General features: G+C 45.6%; 1 protein-coding gene across 1 annotated transcript in view; it reads left to right on the top strand.

Annotated features, from left to right (window-relative positions):
• Positions 1-22155, top strand: part of LOC126540967 (scoloptoxin SSD14-like) — a 142974-nt gene that overhangs the window by 32367 nt on the left and 88452 nt on the right. Inside the window, exons 3-6 of the mRNA XM_072286171.1 lie at positions 4117-4239; positions 12389-12486; positions 19390-19582; positions 21896-22134. Coding sequence (XP_072142272.1) covers positions 4117-4239; positions 12389-12486; positions 19390-19582; positions 21896-22134 — 653 coding nt within the window. The remainder of the gene's footprint in view (positions 1-4116; positions 4240-12388; positions 12487-19389; positions 19583-21895; positions 22135-22155) is intronic.

Below are 22155 nucleotides of genomic sequence, written 5' to 3'. Positions count from 1 at the left end.
TGATAATGAGGTGTTGCTCAAAATGCAGTTCACATACCGCGCAGTCTTCGGTTAGCGGCTTGTCGGTTCTGTGTAGGTGCCTTTCTCACGTGGAGCTCCGCTCAGGATCAGCAGGCGCCTTGAACAGCGGCAGCTTTGCAGTTTTTGTTCGAGCGTATCCTCTGCTACACCCTGGGGCGTAGCTGTGCCTGAGGCGTTGCTTTTCACTAAGCGATGCATTGAGTGCGCGCATTCGCATGAGAAGAGTACGCGAAACACAACCGCACTGAACAAAAAAGCACACCCGAAACACAGCACTGCAATGCCCTGGCCGTGCATGCCGAGACCAGTCGCCTTCAGGAGTGGTCGACGAGAGCGCCACCGCTTCGGGCTACACTTCCGGTGATGCGGTAGCAAGGCGGTCCTCCTTCCGTTCGTTCCACTGCCCTCTTCCAGTTCACAGTAATTATGCTTCAAAAGTAACAAAGGGAACAAAATTAGTTATAATAATGTTGGGGGTCAGAGGAAGCGCCAAAACTTGTCCCAGTAAGATGCAGTACACGCTAAGCGAACTGTGTCACACGGCCGAGCTGCTTTTCGCTAACTGCGTCACAACGCCGGGTGCGACCATTATGCTTGAAAAGTACCAAAAAAAGAATGAAATTAGTTACAATGATGTTGATGGTCAGAGAAAGCGCCAATACTTGTCCCGGTAACCTTGAGTACTCGTGAAACTAACTGCATCACGCAGCCGACGAAATTAGTTACAATAATGTGAGACCGAGGGAAAGCGTCGCAGACATCTTCCAGTACGACTCGTTAACTCAGATTAACTGCGCCAGGATGGCGGAGCTGTTTTTCACTAACTGTGTCGCGAGTCTAGGTTCCGTGCCGTAATCCTAATCGATTGCTTGAAATGCGTCGCAGACGGTCAAACATGATTTCTCACCTTGCCGTAGTCCAATAGTGCAGTGGTGCTATGTCGAAGTGCCAGGAGAAACTCAAGAATAAGCCGGGTACCCAACAACCAGCTACATTGGGAAAAGACACAAACAGGTCACCGAAGAAGCAACCGCTTACATGCGCATCGCTCGTTTCGGTGGCGTACGTGTCTGGCGCAGGTCGCATGCATCTGGCGCCTCTGGCGTGCATGATGCGTGCGTTTCCTTGCGTTACCTAGGTTGTTGCTAGGTGACGCAAAGAAAATAATTCCGAAACTATAAGTTCATTCACATGGAATTTTTTGTTAGTTTTGGCAGGAAATAATTAAAAAAAATAAACCGATGTCTGTTAGTTCCATTTCACATTCTTATTTTCCGATGCTTGCAGCAGCTAACGAACGGCATCAATACTAGCGTGACGTATTTCCTGTTGCCAGTTTTCACCAAGTTTCCCCTCTTGTTGAATTGCTTTTCCTATGGCCGTATCTTGAAAGCGATCTGCAATGTGGCCAAAGTACGCATCCAGCTGGGCCTCACCTTCACAGCAATCTGCGATGTTTGCACAGTGTGCGTAGTACTGGCAGCTTCGTATGCGCTCTGCTTTGGACGTTTCGTTCGGAAGGTCAAGTCCATCGCTCCTGCTGCCTTCAGCATTCTGACAGCGAATTTCCGTGCTAATCTAGCGAGCTGTGTTCATGTTTACCTGTGTGCTCGTGACACCGTGTTTGTTAATTTAGTTACGACGCATTGACGGGCTAGTTGGTTTGAATCCATCCCAGAACGTGTAAGCGCGACTGAACGACGACGTAGAAAGAAAGAGACACACAGAGCTAGCGCTGTCTCTGGGTCTCTATTTCTACGTCCTCGTTCCGTCGCGCTTGCACATTATATCACTGTTAATTTAGTTAGTAAGCGAATGTTTACAAGTTTATACGGCTGATAAAACTACTGTCCTTCCTTTCTACAGCTATCTCATAGTTTACTATCGCAATCGGTGCTTCGCCTTTCGGCTGAAACCGCGACTTCTTTTTTTAGTTGTCAGCCGAATGCTGCAATTACCACTCCCTTGATTTCAAGTTCGTTGAGTCCTACAGTACAATCCAAGCGATTTGCACTTGCACCGCGAAGTACACGCAAATGTCGCTTCCTCCAAGGGTGCTGAACAAAGTGATCGAACTGTGCGCCGCCGGGAGTGCAGGCAAGGTGGCATAATACGAGCCACGCAAATGCTGACCTTGTTGATACGACGCGGTTTAGTCGCCGCGCTTATCGTGATGCATGCTTCACATTGTTCACTTCGCGATACTATGTCACCAAGTCACAGCTTTTTCATGCGTCATGTTGACCTGACTAGTGCGCAGAGGGCGCAGATCATCGTAAGACCGCCACCAGCTGGAAGAACATTCTTGCGCTGAATTCACAAACGCCTATTGAGGCTTCGTAAGTGAACGAGGAAAGTATCGAAAGGACACCGCATGAAACGAATGAAAGACGTGAGTGACGTCATTTCGACCAGGAGAGAGAGAGAGAGAGTGCGTGCGTGTGTGGGTGTGTGTGTGTGTGTGTGAATCCACCGTACGCATTCGTTCGCTCACACCGTACGTCACAGGATGAGCAAAATCATGCGCACAGACGCGCTACATCACTTCGACCAAGGCTAAATTGAAACTGTTAGTGATATAACAGAAGGCTGAAGGTGACAGCACGGAATAAGACAGGGAATTGTAAAACAGTAACAAGTTTGGATAATTAAACAAGTTTAGGCGTTTTCTTGTTAGTTGTTTCATTGTGCAAGGAGAATCACAGCCTCGAAAGCGTCGGTAAAAATAACCGTCCGCACCCCAATGAGCGTGAGAAAGCTCAAAAAAGAAAAATAGGAGCGCTAAAGAACATCAATGACGAACCTGACTGTTGTCGTGGATGGACGTCATATTTTTCCTTGCTACCACCCAATAGGATTTCATGATGAGTATGAAAGTAGAGAGGCAAGTTGGGCTCGTTGGTGGAACTTCATCTTGTAGTACGGTTGTTACTTCGCTATAAACACACGGTGCAACAACGGCGCGCGTCCTGTCCACTTCTACTTCTGTAGTCCGTGTGTTTATAGTGCAGTAACCCCCGTATTACAAGACGAGTATGAAAACTCAGGCTATTGCGCGCGTTAAGATACACAGCCTACCAGACATTAAGCAGAAGATCGCAGCGCAGCAGTTACTGCCTTCCACAGTAGTACACGCCAAATACAATTATGCATTAAAACTGTTCAATGCATTCTGAGATGACAAATCAGAGCACGCCACAGAAATATAAGCACGTGCCATCAGCGGTTATCAGTAGTGGCCTCTGGCCAATCGGCCGCTACAGCGTGTTCCAACGCCTACCCGCGTCAGCTGGAGCGGCGTAGATAGATATAATTAGGTTCGTAAGGCTGCTTCACGCCTATTGTAGAAATGTCTTATGTCGGCAGCTGCGGCGGCTGTTTAGGTTCTGTGAATCGACTTACGCTTACGAGCATTAAACAGCGCTAAACAACAGGACAAAGAGAGAGACAGCGGATGAGACGGGACAGAGGGCACTGGAGATGGCCTTGTTACACTAGCTGCGCATGCGTTGCGCCGCGCCGCAACAACGTGCAAAGCCGCATCTGCGCCTCCACGGAGATTTCGTGTACCCCGAAGAAATGGCGCAGAAAGGTGTGCGCCTACTTCTGCGTCAAGACACCAATGTGACCGCCACGAACACATGTGATTAAACGTTTATAGTACGTATATGTTTTCGTTTACAAGACATTGTATTGCTTCTATAAGACGCCTGAATAAAGCGATCAGTTTCACTTTCCACTCACATTGAATAAACGCAAACACGTTTCAGCACTCCTTTCGCATTTATGGAAAGCTTCACTGTATATAGATTCCTGCAGAGCACATTGGATCTGCTGAATTTTTCCTTTTTTGGCCGGATGTCTCACCTATATTACATTTTTAACATGTAGAAAGGTACCAGGGCAACCACGCGCAAGTCATCGGCTGCAATGCCATGTGATTGAACGCTTGCCAGACAATAAATTCGCCCGTCCTCTACCCTCGTGTGTTGCCTTAAACGGCGAGCTATATCCACCTTACTTACGTGCAGAGCGATTCGGACGTACTCAGTTACAGGAGCATTGAGCGAAATTGCACCACCTTTCACAACGCAGATGGATGTATCAGAAAGGCGGCAATGCGATCGACGCAGCTGTGGCGACGCTGCTCTGCCACACACTCGCTTTACCCGTCTCAAACGGCATCGGCGGAGGCTTCGTGGCGACTATCTACTTGGCGTAAGTAGCTGCGTTTTCTTGTGGAACGCTTGAGCTTTATTGTGGAAAAAGTGATTGTAGGCATTTTATAGGGGTAACCCAACCACTACCTTAATGGTTGTCAACTTTCCTGCATTTTGGTGTCCTGTAGCTGACCTCATATGTAAACGATCGAGTTGAGCTCTCAAGTACAGGCGTAACTGGATCGGCGGGCTGTATGGAGGACTAGGTCTTCACCGTGTGGATATGTGGTATCTCTAATGGTCTCATGAGTATACAGCTTAGACTGAGTTCGGGAAAACCACATGTTAGATCTTTGCGGGCATTCTCGTCTTTATCCTTATAACCTATGGAGTCGTCGACGCCATTTCACTCTCGAAGGGAATATTGCAAGAAAGTGATAGTGTAATATAACCAAGTCTGATACTTCTCATACATCTGATACTTCTGACTCATTTTCTTGTGTTATATGATGGTACTGCACTACGAAACTTCTAAAAAAATACCGACGATTCTGTCACCGTCCTAATTAATTTACTGCTGTCAGTTCATCTTTCGTATCCCGGAAGGTGCATTTGTAATGATGTCGTGACGCATAGGTGGTCACGCGTGAGCATAATTCTACGCGAAGGTACCGCATGCAAAGGAGCACGTCGCCACCATAAAACAGTAGAAATCAGAGCCTTACTAGTCATCTTCAAAACCGATTGAATTTTGCAGCCGCAACGAAGACTTCTAGTGGTATCTCTGTTTATTCATTTGTGAGCATAGAGCATTCCTTTCCGATAAAATAACACACAGAGTTCCGCCAGATGCAATAAAGAAACAGCAAGATCGCGCACATTGTACGTATGCACCGGAAATAGATGAAGTAAAACATAAACATATTTTCTGCACATTGCATGCCTGTTTTGGTTACGAATATGGGGGTTGGAATTACAACCTCATTGATTAGGCGACATATCTTCAACCACAAATTTGTTGCGTGCGTGGATTCGCTACTTCAGTGCTTAGTAAAACAGAATCGTGACTACGTTCCTGAGGCTCATCCAAGTGAAGGAAGACGCCACCGCGGCAGTCGTAAAGGCTTTGGAAAACCTGTTGATGCTCATAGGACTTGACACGGAGCATCCAGCACACATTGCAGTTCATAGCGCTTCGATGAACGCTGGAGTCAACTACGGTGTCTTCAAAGCGATGAAGCAGGATAGCTCAAGTAAAACTCTTGCTTGGGCTAGTTGGTTCATGCTTGAAGTAGTAAAGGCAAGGCGCAGAATACCAGGACTCAGGAAGAAGAACACAAACGACAGGACCGGCGCCACTCGAGACTGGCAAGCTGAGACGGCGATCAGGTTGACGCACAAAATGGCAGGATCGGTGCGAAAGCTTTGTTGAAAGAAAGGGTCCAATGTAGAAGAAATATGCTCAAGTAAAACTCTTGCTTGGGCTAGTTGGTTCATGCTTGAAGTAGTAAAGGCAAGGCGCAGAATACCAGGACTCAGGAAGAAGAACACAAATAGGTACTTCTCGAACTTGCTTAGGATGAGCTGTGTCACGCTAATCAGGGAACCCTCCCTGGTAAAGTGGACTCTTGGTGCGTGAAGTCAACATGCAGTTTGCTCATTCAACGAAGCGCGTCTATTTGAGCCTTTGCCATTTGGAAGACTCACAAGCGATTCAGAGAATATGGCATATGAGATGAACTTCTTTGATGCCGGTGGTCCTCTGTCTTGAACCGATTGATGTTGTTGCTCAAACGCTTTTAAGAGGTAATTTCTAATTAAGGATACTATAGTGCAGAACTTTCATATAATACATAATTTTACGCAATAAAAATAGATCTACCTTTTCTACCTTCGGCCTGTCCTGCGAGAATTTTGGCGCAAAAGCAGTGCCTGCCAGAAGAACAATGCGGATGGCGCTAATCTTTTTGAGGACATTGAGCTTCGCATCTGAGCTGCATGATGCAATTTGGTGAATATTGACGCGCTTCGCCATTACATCGATGGTCACATACATTCCAAGCTGTACCTCGAACACGAGATTGAGAAGCTCACGAACACAACGCCCGCTGCTCCGGAAGTCGACATTGTACGTCACTGCTCTAGCTGCATGGCAGTTCCGTGACTCTATTCAAATTGGCCTTGCCAACGTCTGCTCTATGATTTGTAGTGCTTGTACGACTTTTAGTGGGCACGAGCCCAGCGAATATTCGAGGAAATCATCGTGGCGTCGGTGGAACTTCCTGGCACCCATACAAAACTGATTTCGCATATGACCAGTGGATGAGGCTATCCCTGGTTAGCTTATCGATGTGCTGTCCTTGCTGCACTAGACGTCCGCCGAAGAAAGAGTATTTAGCCAACTCGGCGTCGTAAAGACAGAGCGCAGCAATCGTCTGAGCACCGCGAGCAACAAACACCTAATGCCTCACAGCTAAGTTCCGCGTCATGGAAAATTGCTTATACTATGACCTTCTTGACACCATGGCAAAAAAAAAAAAATCGTGCTGGAAGCTTACAGGCATTCTCTGCAGCATTCGCTCCTGGATGCGGTCAAAGTAAGTGCGCAGGAAGAGCAACGCAATATCTTAGGATGCGATGCAGCTCTCCGCCTTGAGTTTTAGGATGACGCGACATTGTGAGTCACGCTTCCTTGTGCACTTCGGGGTCTTGCATGAATATTGACAGCGTCCCATAAAAGGGTCACAAGTTTCATTATCATTTCTTATGATTGACCAAGTTTCTTGTGTCTCTCCTTTTTTCATTTCGTCGTGTTCACGCTGTCATCATTAAACTGTGATTAAGGCGCTGTTGTAATGCTACCGTCGTCATAAATCGTCGTCGTGCATTCGTTGTCGTACCATCGTCGTGATCTCGTGGTCATTCCATTGTCGTTATTCCAAGTTCCAGGTAATGCAGTTGTCGTCACACCATCGTCGTCACGCACCCGTCGTCACGCACCCGTCGTCACGCACGCGTCGCCATGCCATTGTCATCATTTCATCGTCACGCTGTCGTTGGTTTACGATACTCATAATTTCGGAATCGTCATCCCATTGCTGTGATGCCGTGGTCGTTATACCGCCTTCGGCTGCACCAGAGTATGCCTAGAAAGTCGGATAGCGCTCGAGGATCGGCTAGGAGCGTGGTAATTTAAACGAGAACGCTGTGAAATATATTTTGCACTGAGATGTCATAAAAAACGGAGAGCCTTCAGACCCCCAAGTGATTTGGCCAGCTCGAGAGCAAACATTGCTGGCTCTCCCGTAATCGAGAGTAGATGTAAGCATGAAATGGCAATCGGCAAAGGAGATTGGTTGGAGGTGATACTAGCCAATATCTTGAAATGGATGCAGTGAATGTTGGCAAAGGCTCACCCCATGTCACCACACCGAGCGAGGCCATACTGTGCACTGGTCCATAAGGAAGTTGCCCAGCTAGATGAAAACCGGCTGAAGGCCGCACGACAGGCCGCGCAAAACGCCAGGAAGGCAGAGCGTACTGTCCAGCTAGAAAAAAGAATGAATTGAATTGTGTGGTTTTACGGACTACGGACTACGATTGTTATATTTGTTATGGCGGTTTGTCATGTAGACAACAGCATGCGTGGTGTACTGCCAACAGTGCCATTGGTTCCTCGCTGTACTTGGAAAAATGAGACAGCGCCAGCTTACTGTCCAGCCTTTCTTTAGCTTACGTTGGTATTGTGCACATGTTCAGAAATTTAGCGTGGTACTGACGCGAACAAGAGGAATGATGAAGTACGCATAGACGCACAGCCATCGTCATTTGCCTGCAGTGTCATATATACGTAAAAAACGGGTAAAAAAAATCTTTTAGCGAAGATCAAAAATATTTCATGAAGGTTTTGTTTGTGCTGCCATGGCCACGCTTTCAGCCTTGCCACGTTTTAGCCAAGCAGAGAATTTCACATTTCTGCATTTCCGCGTTGTCATTAAGAGACTCGGATAGACAACAGAGCCAGATTCTCATGCAAGCAGAGAATGTCACATTTCTGCATTTCCGCGGTGTTATTAAGAGACTCGGATAGACAACAGAGCCAGATTCTCATGCAAGCAGAGAATGTAACATTTCTGCATTTCCGCGTTGTCATTAAGACACTCGGATAGACAACAGTGCCAGATTCTCATGCAAGCAGAGAATGCCACATTTCTGCATTTACGCGTTGTCATTAAGAGACTCGGATAAACAACAGAGCCAGATTCTCATGCAAGCAGAGAATGTCACATTTCTGCATTTCCGCGTTGTCATTAAGAGACTCGGATAGACAACAGAGCCAGATTCTCATGCCAGCAGAGAATGTCACATTTCTGCATTTCCGCGGTGTTACTAAGAGACTCGGATAGACAACAGAGCCAGATTCTCATGCAAGCAGAGAATGTCACATTTCTGCATTTCCGCGGTGTTATTAAGAGACTCGGATAGACAACGGAGCCAGATTCTCATGCAAGCAGAGAATGTCACATTTCTGCATTTCCGCGGTGTTATTAAGAGACTCGGATAGACAACAGAGCCAGATTCTCATGCAAGCAGAGAATGTCACATTTCTGCATTTCCGCGGTGTTATTAAGAGACTCGGATAGACAACAGAGCCAGATTCTCATGCAAGCAGAGAATGTCACATTTCTGCATTTCCGCGGTGTTATTAAGAGACTCGGATAGACAACAGAGCCAGATTCTCATGCAAGCAGAGAATGTCACATTTCTGCATTTCCGCGGTGTTATTAAGAGACTCGGATAGACAACAGAGCCAGATTCTCATGCAAGCAGAGAATGTCACATTTCTGCATTTCCGCGTTGTCATTAAGACACTCGGATAGACAACAGAGCCAGATTCTCATGCAAGCAGAGAATGTCACATTTCTGCATTTCCGCGGTGTTATTAAGAGACTCGGATAGACAACAGAGCCAGATTCTCATGCAAGCAGAGAATGTCACATTTCTGCATTTCCGTGGTGTTATTAAGAGACTCGGATAGACAACAGAGCCAGATTCTCATGCAAGCAGAGAATGTCACATTTCTGCATTTCCGCGGTGTTATTAAGAGACTCGGATAGACAACAGAGCCAGATTCTCATGCCAGCAGAGAATGTCACATTTCTGCATTTCCGCGGTGTTATTAAGAGACTCGGATAGACAACAGAGCCAGATTCTCATGCAAGCAGAGAATGTCACATTTCTGCATTTCCGCGGTGTTATTAAGAGACTCGGATAGACAACAGAGCCAGATTCTCATGCAAGCAGAGAATGTCACATTTCTGCATTTCCGCGGTGTTATTAAGAGACTCGGATAGACAACAGAGCCAGATTCTCATGCAAGCAGAGAATGTCACATTTCTGCATTTCCGCGGTGTTATTAAGAGACTCGGATAGACAACAGAGCCAGATTCTCATGCAATCAGAGAATGTCACATTTCTGCATTTCCGCGGTGTTATTTAGAGACTCGGGTAGACAACAGAGCCAGATTCTCATGCAAGCAGAGAATGTCACATTTCTGCATTTCCGCGGTGTTATTAAGAGACCCGGATAGACAACAGAGCCAGATTCTCATGCAAGCAGAGAATGTCACATTTCTGCATTTCCGCGGTGTTATTAAGAGACTCGGATAGACAACAGAGCCAGATTCTCATGCAAACAGAGAATGTCACATTTCTGCATTTCCGCGGTGTTATTAAGAGACTCGGATAGACAACAGAGCCAGATTCTCATGCAAGCAGAGAATGTCACATTTCTGCATTTCCGCGGTGTTATTAAGAGACTCGGATAGACAACAGAGCCAGATTCTCATGCAAGCAGAGAATGTCACATTTCTGCATTTCCGCGGTGTCATTAAGAGACTCGGATAGACAACAGAGCCAGATTCTCATGCAAGCAGAGAATGTCACATTTCTGCATTTCCGCGGTGTTATTAAGAGACTCGGATAGACAACAGAGCCAGATTCTCATGCAAGCAGAGAATGTCACATTTCTGCATTTCCGCGGTGTCATTAAGAGACTCGGATAGACAACAGAGCCAGATTCTCATGCAAGCAGAGAATGTCACATTTCTGCATTTCCGCGGTGTTATTAAGAGACTCGGATAGACAACAGAGCCAGATTCTCATGCAAGCAGAGAATGTCACATTTCTGCATTTCCGCGGTGTTATTAAGAGACTCGGATAGACAACAGAGCCAGATTCTCATGCAAGCAGAGAATGTCACATTTCTGCATTTCCGCGGTGTTATTAAGAGACTCGGATAGACAACAGAGCCAGATTCTCATGCAAGCAGAGAATGTCACATTTCTGCATTTCCGCGGTGTTATTAAGAGACTCGGATAGACAACAGAGCAAGATTCTCATGCAAGCAGAGAATGTCACATTTCTGCATTTCCGCGGTGTCATTAAGAGACTCGGATAGACAACAGAGCCAGATTCTCATGCAAGCAGAGAATGTCACATTTCTGCATTTCCGCGGTGTTATTAAGAGACTCGGATAGACAACAGAGCCAGATTCTCATGCAAGCAGAGAATGTCACATTTCTGCATTTCCGCTGTGTTATTAAGAGACTCGGATAGACAACAGAGCCAGATTCTCATGCAAGCAGAGAATGTCACATTTCTGCATTTCCGCGGTGTCATTAAGAGACTCGGATAGACAACAGAGCCAGATTCTCATGCAAGCAGAGAATGTCACATTTCTGCATTTCCGCGGTGTCATTAAGAGACTCGGATAGACAACAGAGCCAGATTCTCATGCAAGCAGAGAATGTCACATTTCTGCATTTCCGCGGTGTTATTAAGAGACTCGGATAGACAACAGAGCCAGATTCGCATGCAAGCAGAGAATGTCACATTTCTGCATTTCCGCTGTGTTATTAAGAGACTCGGATAGACAACAGAGCCAGATTCTCATGCAAGCAGAGAATGTCACATTTCTGCATTTCCGCGGTGTCATTAAGAGACTCGGATAGACAACAGAGCCAGATTCTCATGCAAGCAGAGAATGTCACATTTCTGCATTTCCGCGGTGTTATTAAGAGACTCGGATAGACAACAGAGCCAGATTCTCATGCAAGCAGAGAATGTCACATTTCTGCATTTCCGCGGTGTCATTAAGAGACTCGGATAGACAACAGAGCCAGATTCTCATGCAAGCAGAGAATGTCACATTTCTGCATTTCCGCGGTGTTATTAAGAGACTCGGATAGACGACAGAGCCAGATTCTCATGCAAGCAGAGAATGTCACATTTCTGCATTTCCGCGGTGTTATTAAGAGACTCGGATAGACAACAGAGCCAGATTCTCATGCAAGCAGAGAATGTCACATTTCTGCATTTCCGCGGTGTTTTTAAGAGACTCGGATAGACAACAGAGCCAGATTCTCATGCAAGCAGAGAATGTCACATTTCTGCATTTCCGCGGTGTCATTAAGAGACTCGGATAGACAACAGAGCCAGATTCTCATGCAAGCAGAGAATGTCACATTTCTGCATTTCCGCGGTGTTATTAAGAGACTCGGATAGACAACAGAGCCAGATTCTCATGCAAGCAGAGAATGTCACATTTCTGCATTTCCGCGGTGTTATCAAGAGACTCGGATAGACAACAGAGCCAGATTCTCATGCAAGCAGAGAATGTCACATTTCTGCATTTCCGCGGTGTTATTAAGAGACTCGGATAGACAACAGAGCCAGATTCTCATGCAAGCAGAGAATGTCACATTTCTGCATTTCCGCGGTGTTATTAAGAGACTCGGATAGACAACAGAGCCAGATTCGCATGCAAGCAGAGAATGTCACATTTCTGCATTTCCGCGGTGTTATTAAGAGACTCGTGTGGGCAACAGAGCTAGATTCTCAGGTAAGTAACATTGCTACATTAACCAATGTTTCTAAACCAAGGAGTTGAAGATGCGCATGCGTGGAAGGTTATGTGCGGCAATGTGAATTTCAATAAATTACAGTTGAAAGTGCAGCGTCCGTCCGTGTCTAACGCCTTTTCCTTGTGTGCGCGTCCCCCCCCCCCTTTGTGTTTCGCCGGTACCCCTTTCTTCAAGTTCATCATGCCCCAACTGGCCTAATAGCTTGCGCTAATGAACCAATACTTTTCCATGGCTTGTGTGGACACAAAGTGGCACATACATTTGCTATTTTTCCAACCTTAGGAAACTAGACCGAGTGGAAACACTTATCGCACGGGAAACTGCTCCTGCGGCGGCTACGAAAGACATGTTTGTTAACAAACCTGGAGCTTCTCTGAGAGGTGAGTGTTCCGGAATGTGTTAGCGGCGTTAAAGCATGGACGGCCAAGTAAGTCAAAGGCTTAACTTAATTGTGGTCAAGCTTCTTCGTCTAATAATATCGAGAGAAATTCAAGACGAGGACGTTTGATAATGAAAAAAAAAACTCAGTGCCCTTCCATTCTGTGAACAAGGATGACCAGCAAAGCTGTGCATGTGGGCCCTTTAAGAGGAAGCTTTAGCTCGGGCACAACTCCGACGCGGCCTATTCAAATACATGTAAAAACGCAAAAACGTTTTTATGAGATAACCCCTGGACCGATTTTGATGAAATTTGTTGCATTTGAAAGAGAAAGCTAAATTCTAGTGTCTGTTGCAAGCGGAATTTCGATTTAGGGCTTGAATTTTCTTTAACCGATTTTCAAATATTTGACCATTTGAAAAAAATAGAAGCACGAAGTTTACAAATTCATAGCTCTGCATCAAGAACTGATATCGCGGTTCTGTGAACGGCATCCATTAGATCATTCAAAGCGGACAAATTCCATATGTCATTTTACATCTTACGTGAATTTGTTGCATTGGTTACAACGGTTTTGCAAAAGTTGTATTTCCCTATGATTAAATTTTTTTATATTCATGTGTAACATATCAATTTTGTCCGGTTTAGATGTACTATTAGATGCAATTCACAGAATTGTATTATCATTTTTAGTGGTTGAGTTACAGAGTTGTAAACTTGACAGTTTCGTTTTCTGAAAATTTTTAATTTTTGTCAATTTTTAATAAAAAATTGACAACCTAACTCAAAAATTAGAAACCAGCAGTCACTAGATTTTAAGTTTTTGTTTTAAATGCAGCAAACCCCGTCAAATTTGGTGCAGTGGTTGCCGAGAAAAACGAATTCTCCTTTTACATGTATTTAGATAGGAGCACCCGAGCTAAAGCTTCCTCTTAATGGCGAACTGCACCTCCGTAGCGGGCATTGCACTATCTTCGGGATTTTTTTGTACACGCCGGACACGATGGTGGGGAAGGTAGCCCTTAACATATTCACTATAAGAAGAAAAGTGCAGGCACAAAATGTTGCAATCTATGTGAAGCGAAGCGAAAGTAAAGTGGTTAAACAAATGGTTTACAAGTAATGGCGATGCGTATAATTTTGTTTGCTTTCATTCTATGCAAACTGTAAATTTATATAATCATTCATATATCTCGTCCGCAAAGGTCTCAACTTTGTCTTCATGCAAATTTTGCTATATGGGCAGCATTGTTCACAAGGTAGGCCGAAATACTAAGTCCACATCAGGTGGATTCGCAGCGTCAGACGTGTGCGAGCGATGTGGACGGGAGCGATTCACGATACTTGTTGAGGGAAAAATGGTGATGATAGTTGCATGCGCAGCGAAATACGACATGTATCAAACAACGCTTACGGATTCTATGCCCCTTGCGTAACAGTCGGATAACCTATTCAGAAGGATTGGCCAAGAACAGGCACACTCCTAGTGGCACATACCGAATGGCTAAATGAAATGGAGTAAATAAAAAAAAAATCTATGAAACATAACTCACCATTCTATTACGAGATCGGTCTGCTTTAGATATATCTGTAAACCAATGTTACATGTTTAGGTTTATGTAGGAATCCTGTAGTCGGACATGTCCATTTTGTAGGATTAGCCAAGAACGGGCACACATCCAGTGGCAAATACTGAGGGGCAAAATATTTTTTATTTATTTATTAGAGAAAAATAAGAGAAAATAAACTAAATAACGAGCATTAATTGTGCTGTTCAGCATTGTCCTTTTCGCTTTTAGAGCGCAGCTCTTAGGCGCCCGTTCTTGCGGCGAGCGTCAGCGTCGGCGTAACCGAGCGAACGAGCACAGCGAAAGATGAAAGCGAACGCTAAGCGCGGGGGGAGGGGGGCGGAAAGACGCGAGGAGGAAAGCGGGGAGGATGGTGCAGTAGGTGGAAAGCGGAGGAGGGCATGGCGAAGAGGGTGAGAAGGAAAATGGATTGCCGGCACTACCAGACATGCGGCCAGCCTAAAAAGAAAGTGCTGGCATGGGCTTACTCACTGCGCATGCGCTACTTCGCCTGCGGCGTCGTCGATGCTAAAGCATGCGTTCAGCGCGAGGCACGCGCGCACGAAACGGTAATAGTTGTCCAGACGCAAAAGTTGAGAAGGGAATTGCCGACTTTCGCGCGCAGGAGCCGGTAGTGCACTAGTCAGCGCCGCCGTATGCCCGCTTCTGAAAATTTGTAGCCAATATTAGCCGCCACGAAGTCAAGCCACAAGCCCGAGTCATATCTTCGACCGGAGCAATATCGAAAAGATGCGCTCTCGCGGGCATGCGAGAACACGCGAGGACGTCCCGCAAAGGCAGCACAGCCCGCAGCGGGCGCTTCAAGATACCGTGCGTGCTGCTGCGTACTGCGCATGCGCAGCGTCGCCTCCGCGGGTTTCCTGCGTACGCAGAGCTGTTGTGGACGCCCAACTAAAGCTGCCTACTATATCGCGGATTCAAAACACTTAACAGCGGCAATCGAAATTCGCATTAGGGAGTATGGTAATCGTCGATGACATTTTTTTCGCACTTTTAATTTGATTATAAACCATGAACCTACTAGCACAGCAGCAAACCTTGTAGAGTAAATCAATGATGTTCAAAAAAATCAAAGTTGCTCAAGAAAAAAAGATTTAAAATATTTGATGGAAAATACACTTGTAAAACCTAAGGTATTTGGTTGTCAGAGGTCTGATGACAGAACAACATAGGTCTTATGAACGGACCTTGTACCGTGTATTCTAGTTTTCTTTTCTGTTCTCTTTTTTTTTGTGCTTGAACAGCTTGGCTAACGTTAGCTGGAACACCTTGTATATAAACGTTACACCCGTACTACACGGGCACAGAAGGCGACATTTGTTGCTAGTGCCTTAAATTTTAATGCCATTCGCGGGGTACCACACGGACATGCTTAGTGGCATTAAGACTTAATGCCAATCGCGTCGTAGCGCGTACTCCTAACTCGCTAGGCCGTCAAATGCGCTTTCTCGTTCCCAGTGTCTCCACATTCTGACAATACTAAACCCTTTTGTCGGGAAAGACGCTTAACATATCCTTCGCTTTGCTTTAAAAGGAGCTCGTTTTTCGAGCCGTAGTGCATTCCTATAACCATCACAACTGACTTGGCCATCGAATGCATTGAAAGCTTCGGCTTCCAACAGTTTGCAGGTGGGTGCAAAATTACATTCCTGAAGCAAACTACATAAGACACGCCCGTTAATGTTTTCCCGCCATTTCTGAAGCGTTTCCTGCCTAAATAACTTTTTAAAGCTTTATAATGATTGGCAAGCAATATTCACCATTTCACTGCAGCTATCGCCTTCGCGACGATTAATGTCGTTAAGTATGCGCGTAAAGCAGCGAACGAAATGTAACGGCATTAAGAAACATAAAGCTATTCATTTTTAATGGCACTAACCTCGCCCGTGTGGTACCCGCAATGCGACCTCTACAACCCTTGTATGCTGATCAATTATGCTACCTTCTGTTCTGCGCACCAAAAGAATAACTTGATGTGCAAATCTCTTTTTCTTCGCTGAACAGCTTGGCTAACTACATTCAAACGGAAAGAGATATCCAGACGGCAAAGGAAAGGGTTGTCGCATACAGCTCAGACAATGTTGTTGACGTTACTCGCTCTAAACGCCATGGAACTGTCTGGTCTGTGGAAGGATCGAAAATACCACAGTATGTCCAGTAAACAACTATTGGGTGCTCGAGTGAAGTCTCGTCATACAGAACCACTCCCGTTCCATAATGAGACACATCTCCGTTAAGTTCAAACGAAAGGGAAAAATCCAAACGGAAAGGGTCAGAAGAAATCTGCACCAGCTCTTCGTACGCGTTATCGCATTCTTGTGTCCATCTGAATGGTACATCTGTTCGAGCCAGTCTTGTTAAGTGCAGTGTCTTCATAGCGTAGTGTCGGATAAACGCTCTAAAATGTCCCGCTAGTCCAAAACAAAAACAAACACGCGAAGCAGGTTTGCTTTAGGTGGCGTTACAAGCTCAGCTATGTGCGCCACGGACTCTTCTTGGTATTTTTCGCGGTACCATCTAATATTCGACCCAAAACATTTTCTTTATTTTTGAAACGCTCGTTATTCTAGAAACTTATCTTGAGCATCGCTTCAAATAAGACAGCGAGAACATGCACAAGGTGTTTTTTATGCTTTTTCTCTCCTACAGTACACAATGATGTCGCCTGCATAAGCATAGCAGAAGCGTCCAAGAAAAGGGTTCAGAACAGCATCGGTGAGCTTCTGAAGCTACTTTTCATAGGTGAACACAATTCTTCTAATTGTCAAATGGCGTCAAAAAGGCGGTGTATTTCTTGGTTTCTTCTTGGAGTGACATTTCCCAGATGCACTTTGCACAGATCTATTCTCGAAAACCAGGTGCATTAAGATGTCTCCGCAATGACGATGTCTGTTCGAGGCATTGAGGATCGGATCAGTGGCGTATGGCTCTTAATCGTCCTGTAGTCTGCACATTCCGAGGCTGCCGTCTTCTTTTGGAGTATTGGTGATTGGTGATGCCAAAAGCAACACAGATGTGCGAATTATACCTGCGTCTAATTTGCGCTGCAGCTACTCTTTCAGCCGTGTCTTTTCTCTCGATGGATTCTAGGACTTTTTCCGTACTTTAGTAGTATTGTGTAATTCAAAGTATACTTCGAACTTGGTGGTTCCAGGAGGATAGCCTCCCATGCAAAACAATTCTAGATAGATTGCCTACTGGGTCTCTTTTTGGGCTAGCGAGTAAATTTTGCAACAGCCACATACTTTTAGTTATCTTCATCAGAGCTTACAGACACAGCGCCGTCCCACTGAATGTTTAGTCTCAACGATTTTATATTTGGACGAGTGAGAAGAAAGTCATATTGGACGCCTTCTACCACCAAGGCAACAACTTCCACGCACTGCGACTAGTATTTTAGCCTTAAGCTCGTCCATTTATAATGCCCCGTTTTCACGACCACCATATCCTCGTTCAAGGACTGGTATGCCTGAGCATATTTCTTCTCTATTTGCTTTGTTTCTCTTTAGTATTGATATTGGCGTTGATGTTGAGCTCGCAGCGCCTCTTCATTCAGTTCGCATTCTATGGGGAGTAAACGTGAAGACATTAGTAGCGTGGCCACCTTTACACTCTGATGTAGACATTGGGATTCCGGTTGTGTTTGTGTCTCTGTCTTGTTCAACAATGCCGCTGATTGCAAGGCATCATCGGGTTCTGAGTCGGTCATTCGAAGTCTAGTAGTTACACATTCGGTTAGTTGGGGTGGCATTACGTCCGGGTTTCTGGAGTGAGAATGTGACTATCCCTGAAGCTGTCGACAAGTCTTGCAGGTTCGCTCAGACTACTAGTGAGGAAAGGTTTATAGCAGCTCTAGTAGTGCTTCGAGAGTTTCGAGCCCTTCTATTTGGCATGTAGTTGCAAATTTCTAGGCAGGAAAATACGAGCACTAAGACTGATCCTAACAGGAACTCTGATTGAGCAAGTCGAATAAGTCGTTGCTTCTCAGGAAACTATTAAATTGGAGAACCAGACCGAAAACGTTAGAACAGCGCCTGGTCCCTTCGTTCGAGATAATTTCTCCTGAGTGTAGACAGGAAGATGAATTTCCACGTACACTAGGTTCGCAAACACGCCTTAGTAAGTGCAATTCACGCCATTTTCTTCCCTACACTATTGAGAATTCGTGCCATTTTTGCTACACCTTCATGGTCGGTTAGCCATCCATTCTATTTTGCTGCTCCTTCATGTAAAGTGACCAATTCTTCTGGGTCATCAGAAGACCAGTCAAACGTTTCTGGTCGTAAAATTTCGATTGGGTGCTTCCTCCTAGGTTGGAAGGCAGAAAGGAGCTTGCGTCATTGTGTTCTATTCGAATAGTTGTTGCTGTGTTTCGTCGCAATTGATGGCCTGAAGAATTGTCGATCTCTCGCCATACGGCGCTGCACGTTCGAACAGTCGTTAGAGTACCAGCTGGCAGCAGCTTGAGTACGAGCATAAGGCTACTGGGTCATTTATTTTCTCAGAACTTCGTTTAACAAGTTCCGCGGAAGACACGACAGCCTGATCCAGAAGAAGATCCAGGACGCCCCCATTGTCGTGTCCACAAGGAGGTCGACTGAAGAATCATGTTGAACTTGATAGCGCTTGCATACCACTTGGATGTTGCAACTATGCACAAAAAATTTTACCCATATTCGTTCACTTGTCAGCTTTGCCAAATTATGCAATTAGCCCGCAGACATATAATAAATGAAGCAATGGTCATGTCACCACTGCAATTTTTTATTCTTCTCTTTTATACTGCTCTTCCTTCTCTCCCCACTCCAGCTGGCGTTCTTTAGGTGACCTGCTTCTTCTTCAGCTTTGGCTTGATTCAAGTGGTAGGATTCAAATTCAGTCACCGGAAAGGGGCAGTATTGGACATGTTACACCCAGTGGAAATCGCAGCCTGTTCTAAGAACAGGTGACCGCTGGTGTAAGGGATACCCTCAACCCGAAGCCTGCTAAGCATAACTTCCTTCATGCTAGGAAGGTAGCTGGAGACGGAGCCAATATACGCGGGAATGAAAGCACGTGAATCCAGCCGGGGTGAATTTCTACGGACACCGAGCACAGTTCTTGCCGTGCTGTTTGTATCATCGCGGGGCAATTTCGGATAGTGCACCTAAGTTTAGGAGTGAAGAATAACTAGGTGCTGGGCATGATAGCTGAGCGATAAGAACAAATTAGATGACAGGAATTTCTTAGGCACGTTATCATAGATGTACGCCTATTTTCACTGTTCTGCGATACTGTGCTAAAATCATTACTTTTCATTTGTGCGTGGTGCGCAGGTGGACTGTCGGTGGCTGTCCCGGGAGAACTTCGCGGTTATGAGGAACTCGTCAGGAATTACGGCAACAAGACGTTCGGGGAACATTTTGAATACTCTATAAAGCTTGCCAGGGAAGGCATAAAAGTTACAAATTATTTAGCCAAGGCCATACAATATGAGTACGAGCACCTCAAGGAAACTCCAGCCTTAAAGTAAGTATCTCCGGTATTCTAATTTCTGTTTTAGCTCAGATTCGCTGATGGGAAATCGTGAATGCTTGAAAGGAGGGGAAGAAATAGCTGCCAATTCCGCGCCTTCTTTGTAGATAGATGAATAAATTTCGGGAGCACTAAGACTGAGAGAGACATAATTTCGCAAATTAAAAAGAAATACGTGAGAGTATTTGGAATCACAGCGTAAAGAAGTAAATACGCGTTACCCCTGAGCCCAAACGTGAACAAAACGTTACTGTTAAACCAGTCAAATTCCAGGTAAATTTATTAATGGAATAAAATTTTTGCTGCTTCTGAATAGCGTCAGAAATGGCCATTTCATTTTCAAGGATTACTGACCTAATATTTTCGACCTTTTATCTTTAGCTTTAAATAAATTTCTACGACCCCTAAACTCTAAAAAAAAAATCTGGAAAACCTCAGAACGTCCTGAATAATTTGCTCTAACAGCCGTCATGCAATCAGTCTAGATTTCCTTTATCGGGAGGTGTCGGGACAGCATGGCACACTGGATGCTCACGTGGTCACAAGCAGTGCTTTTTCACTCGCTCCAGCTCCTCGGTCGTCCTGTGTGCAACTGCTGCGCAGCGAGCAGCAGCATGCATATACAGGGCGAGACACAGCGGGTGACACAGCATCCGGATGTTCTGCTCGCACGTGTCCACCTTCTGTGTCACATAGAGTTTCCTATGTGCTGTGTCGCGTCCCCTACAGAGGAAGGAAACATGAAGATGGTTGTAGAAAAACCATTTGAGTGGATGATTTAGGTTTTGACAGAAGTTTATCTAATGTTACAGGGCTGTTGTGCATTCAGTACCACTTTCATGTAGCCGAATGCACATCGGACAAAGCGGGAGATGCTTGAAGGGCAAGGTAACAAAACATGCTCATAAAGTTTTGAGAGCTGTGAACGGACAGCTTGCATTCATTACGTACTTTTGGTGCAGTGTAAGACGCTTGCGTCAGCGTGAGCGCGCGACGCAACACTAACGCTAAGGGAGGCTGCACTGCGTGTCGCAAGCTAGTCTTAGAATAGCGAAGAGCAGCAAAACGCTAACGCAAACTTATACGGCGCCATCTAGACCTAAAAACACGAAGTATGCTGGCAAACCACATCCCTACGAAAGGTCGAGCTAATCCAATGCCGAATGGTCAAGTGCATCACTAAGTCAGGCGAATGAGTGAAAGACAGGCTTTGGCGCCGTCTGGACGCGGTTACAGGAAGCGTCAGCAAACTCTCTCTCGTTAAGCCTATACTGCACCGCTACTCGAGAAAGTATATATCTCGGAAGAAATGCCCATTTGTTACCAGTAGGCCGCAGTCGAAGCATCATCATCACAAATTTCAACCAAATTTAAAGCATTAGTGGGGAACGAATGAGCCGAACAGTGCAGGCAGACATTTCAACAGATGCGAAACGGGCAGCTCTGGCTTCGACTTGCGCCGCCATGTTGTCGTATAGGTAATGCTCACCCCTTGCGTGCCCGTTAGCGTTCACCGCTAAATCCCGAAAACAGCTTACGTACGTAAGAGCCCCAGCATCGTTTACGTACAGCGCATGCGCAGTGTGGGACACTCAACGCTAACGCTAACTCACCGCGTTTGCAGCTATACGATGTACTGAAGCTGCATATTGTCGCGATTGCGGTTGCCGTTCACTGTTTGAAAAATTTATTATCGTCAGCAAAGAGCGCAGGCCGAATCATGCGTCAGATAATAGAAGCCTCCAAATTGCGCACGTGAGCAGCATGTGTCTAAGATTGGCTTAGGTTTCCTTGAAGCAGAAATAAATTTATTTCCTCACGTCCTGATGAAGTTTATACAGCCTTGTCCTGTCGGTCTTTCTGCTGTACCATGCGGCGCCAGGGGATCACGTGATATGACACGGTATAGGCGGTGATGGGCAATCGGGCTTTTCTTCACGGTCTGTGCTTGCTGTTCCCGTATTAAATAAAAGATTATGGGTTTTTACGTGCCAAAACTACTTTCTGATTATGACGTCCGCCGTAGTGGTGGACTCCGGAAATTTCGACCGCCTGGGGTTTTTTTAACGTGCACCTAAGTCTAAGTACACGGGTGTTTTCGCATTTCGCCCCCATTGTAATGCGGCCGCCTAGGCCGGGATTCGATCCCGCAACCTCGTGCTTAGAAGCCTCTATTCCCGTATTCCACGGGCTTTCTTTTTTTTCTTTTTCGTTCTCCTTCCCGTGTTGGCACTTTTGATGAGACCACCACGGCCTAATAATTGTTGTTCGTTTGAGTAAAATCAATTTTCTTTCTTTTCAACTCAGGGACTTGTACTCCAAAAGGGGCACTGACAATCCTCTCACCGAAGGAGACACGCTGAGAAATCCTGACCTTGCAAAGACTTACCAGGAACTAATGGACAAGGGTGTCGACTACTTTTATAAAGAAGCTTTGGCAGACAAGATCGTACAAGCGGTCCGTAATTCAAGTGAGTGGACGCTGCATCGTGATTACCGAAGTGCTCTGTGGCGATATTTTACTTATTGCACTGTTTTGTCTCCTATATGAACACAACAGTTAAGGA

The sequence above is a fragment of the Dermacentor andersoni genome, chromosome 2, assembly GCF_023375885.2.
Source record: "Dermacentor andersoni chromosome 2, qqDerAnde1_hic_scaffold, whole genome shotgun sequence".
NCBI classification, from domain to species: Eukaryota; Metazoa; Arthropoda; class Arachnida; order Ixodida; family Ixodidae; genus Dermacentor; species Dermacentor andersoni.
This window is presented reverse-complemented; position numbering and strand designations above follow the sequence as displayed.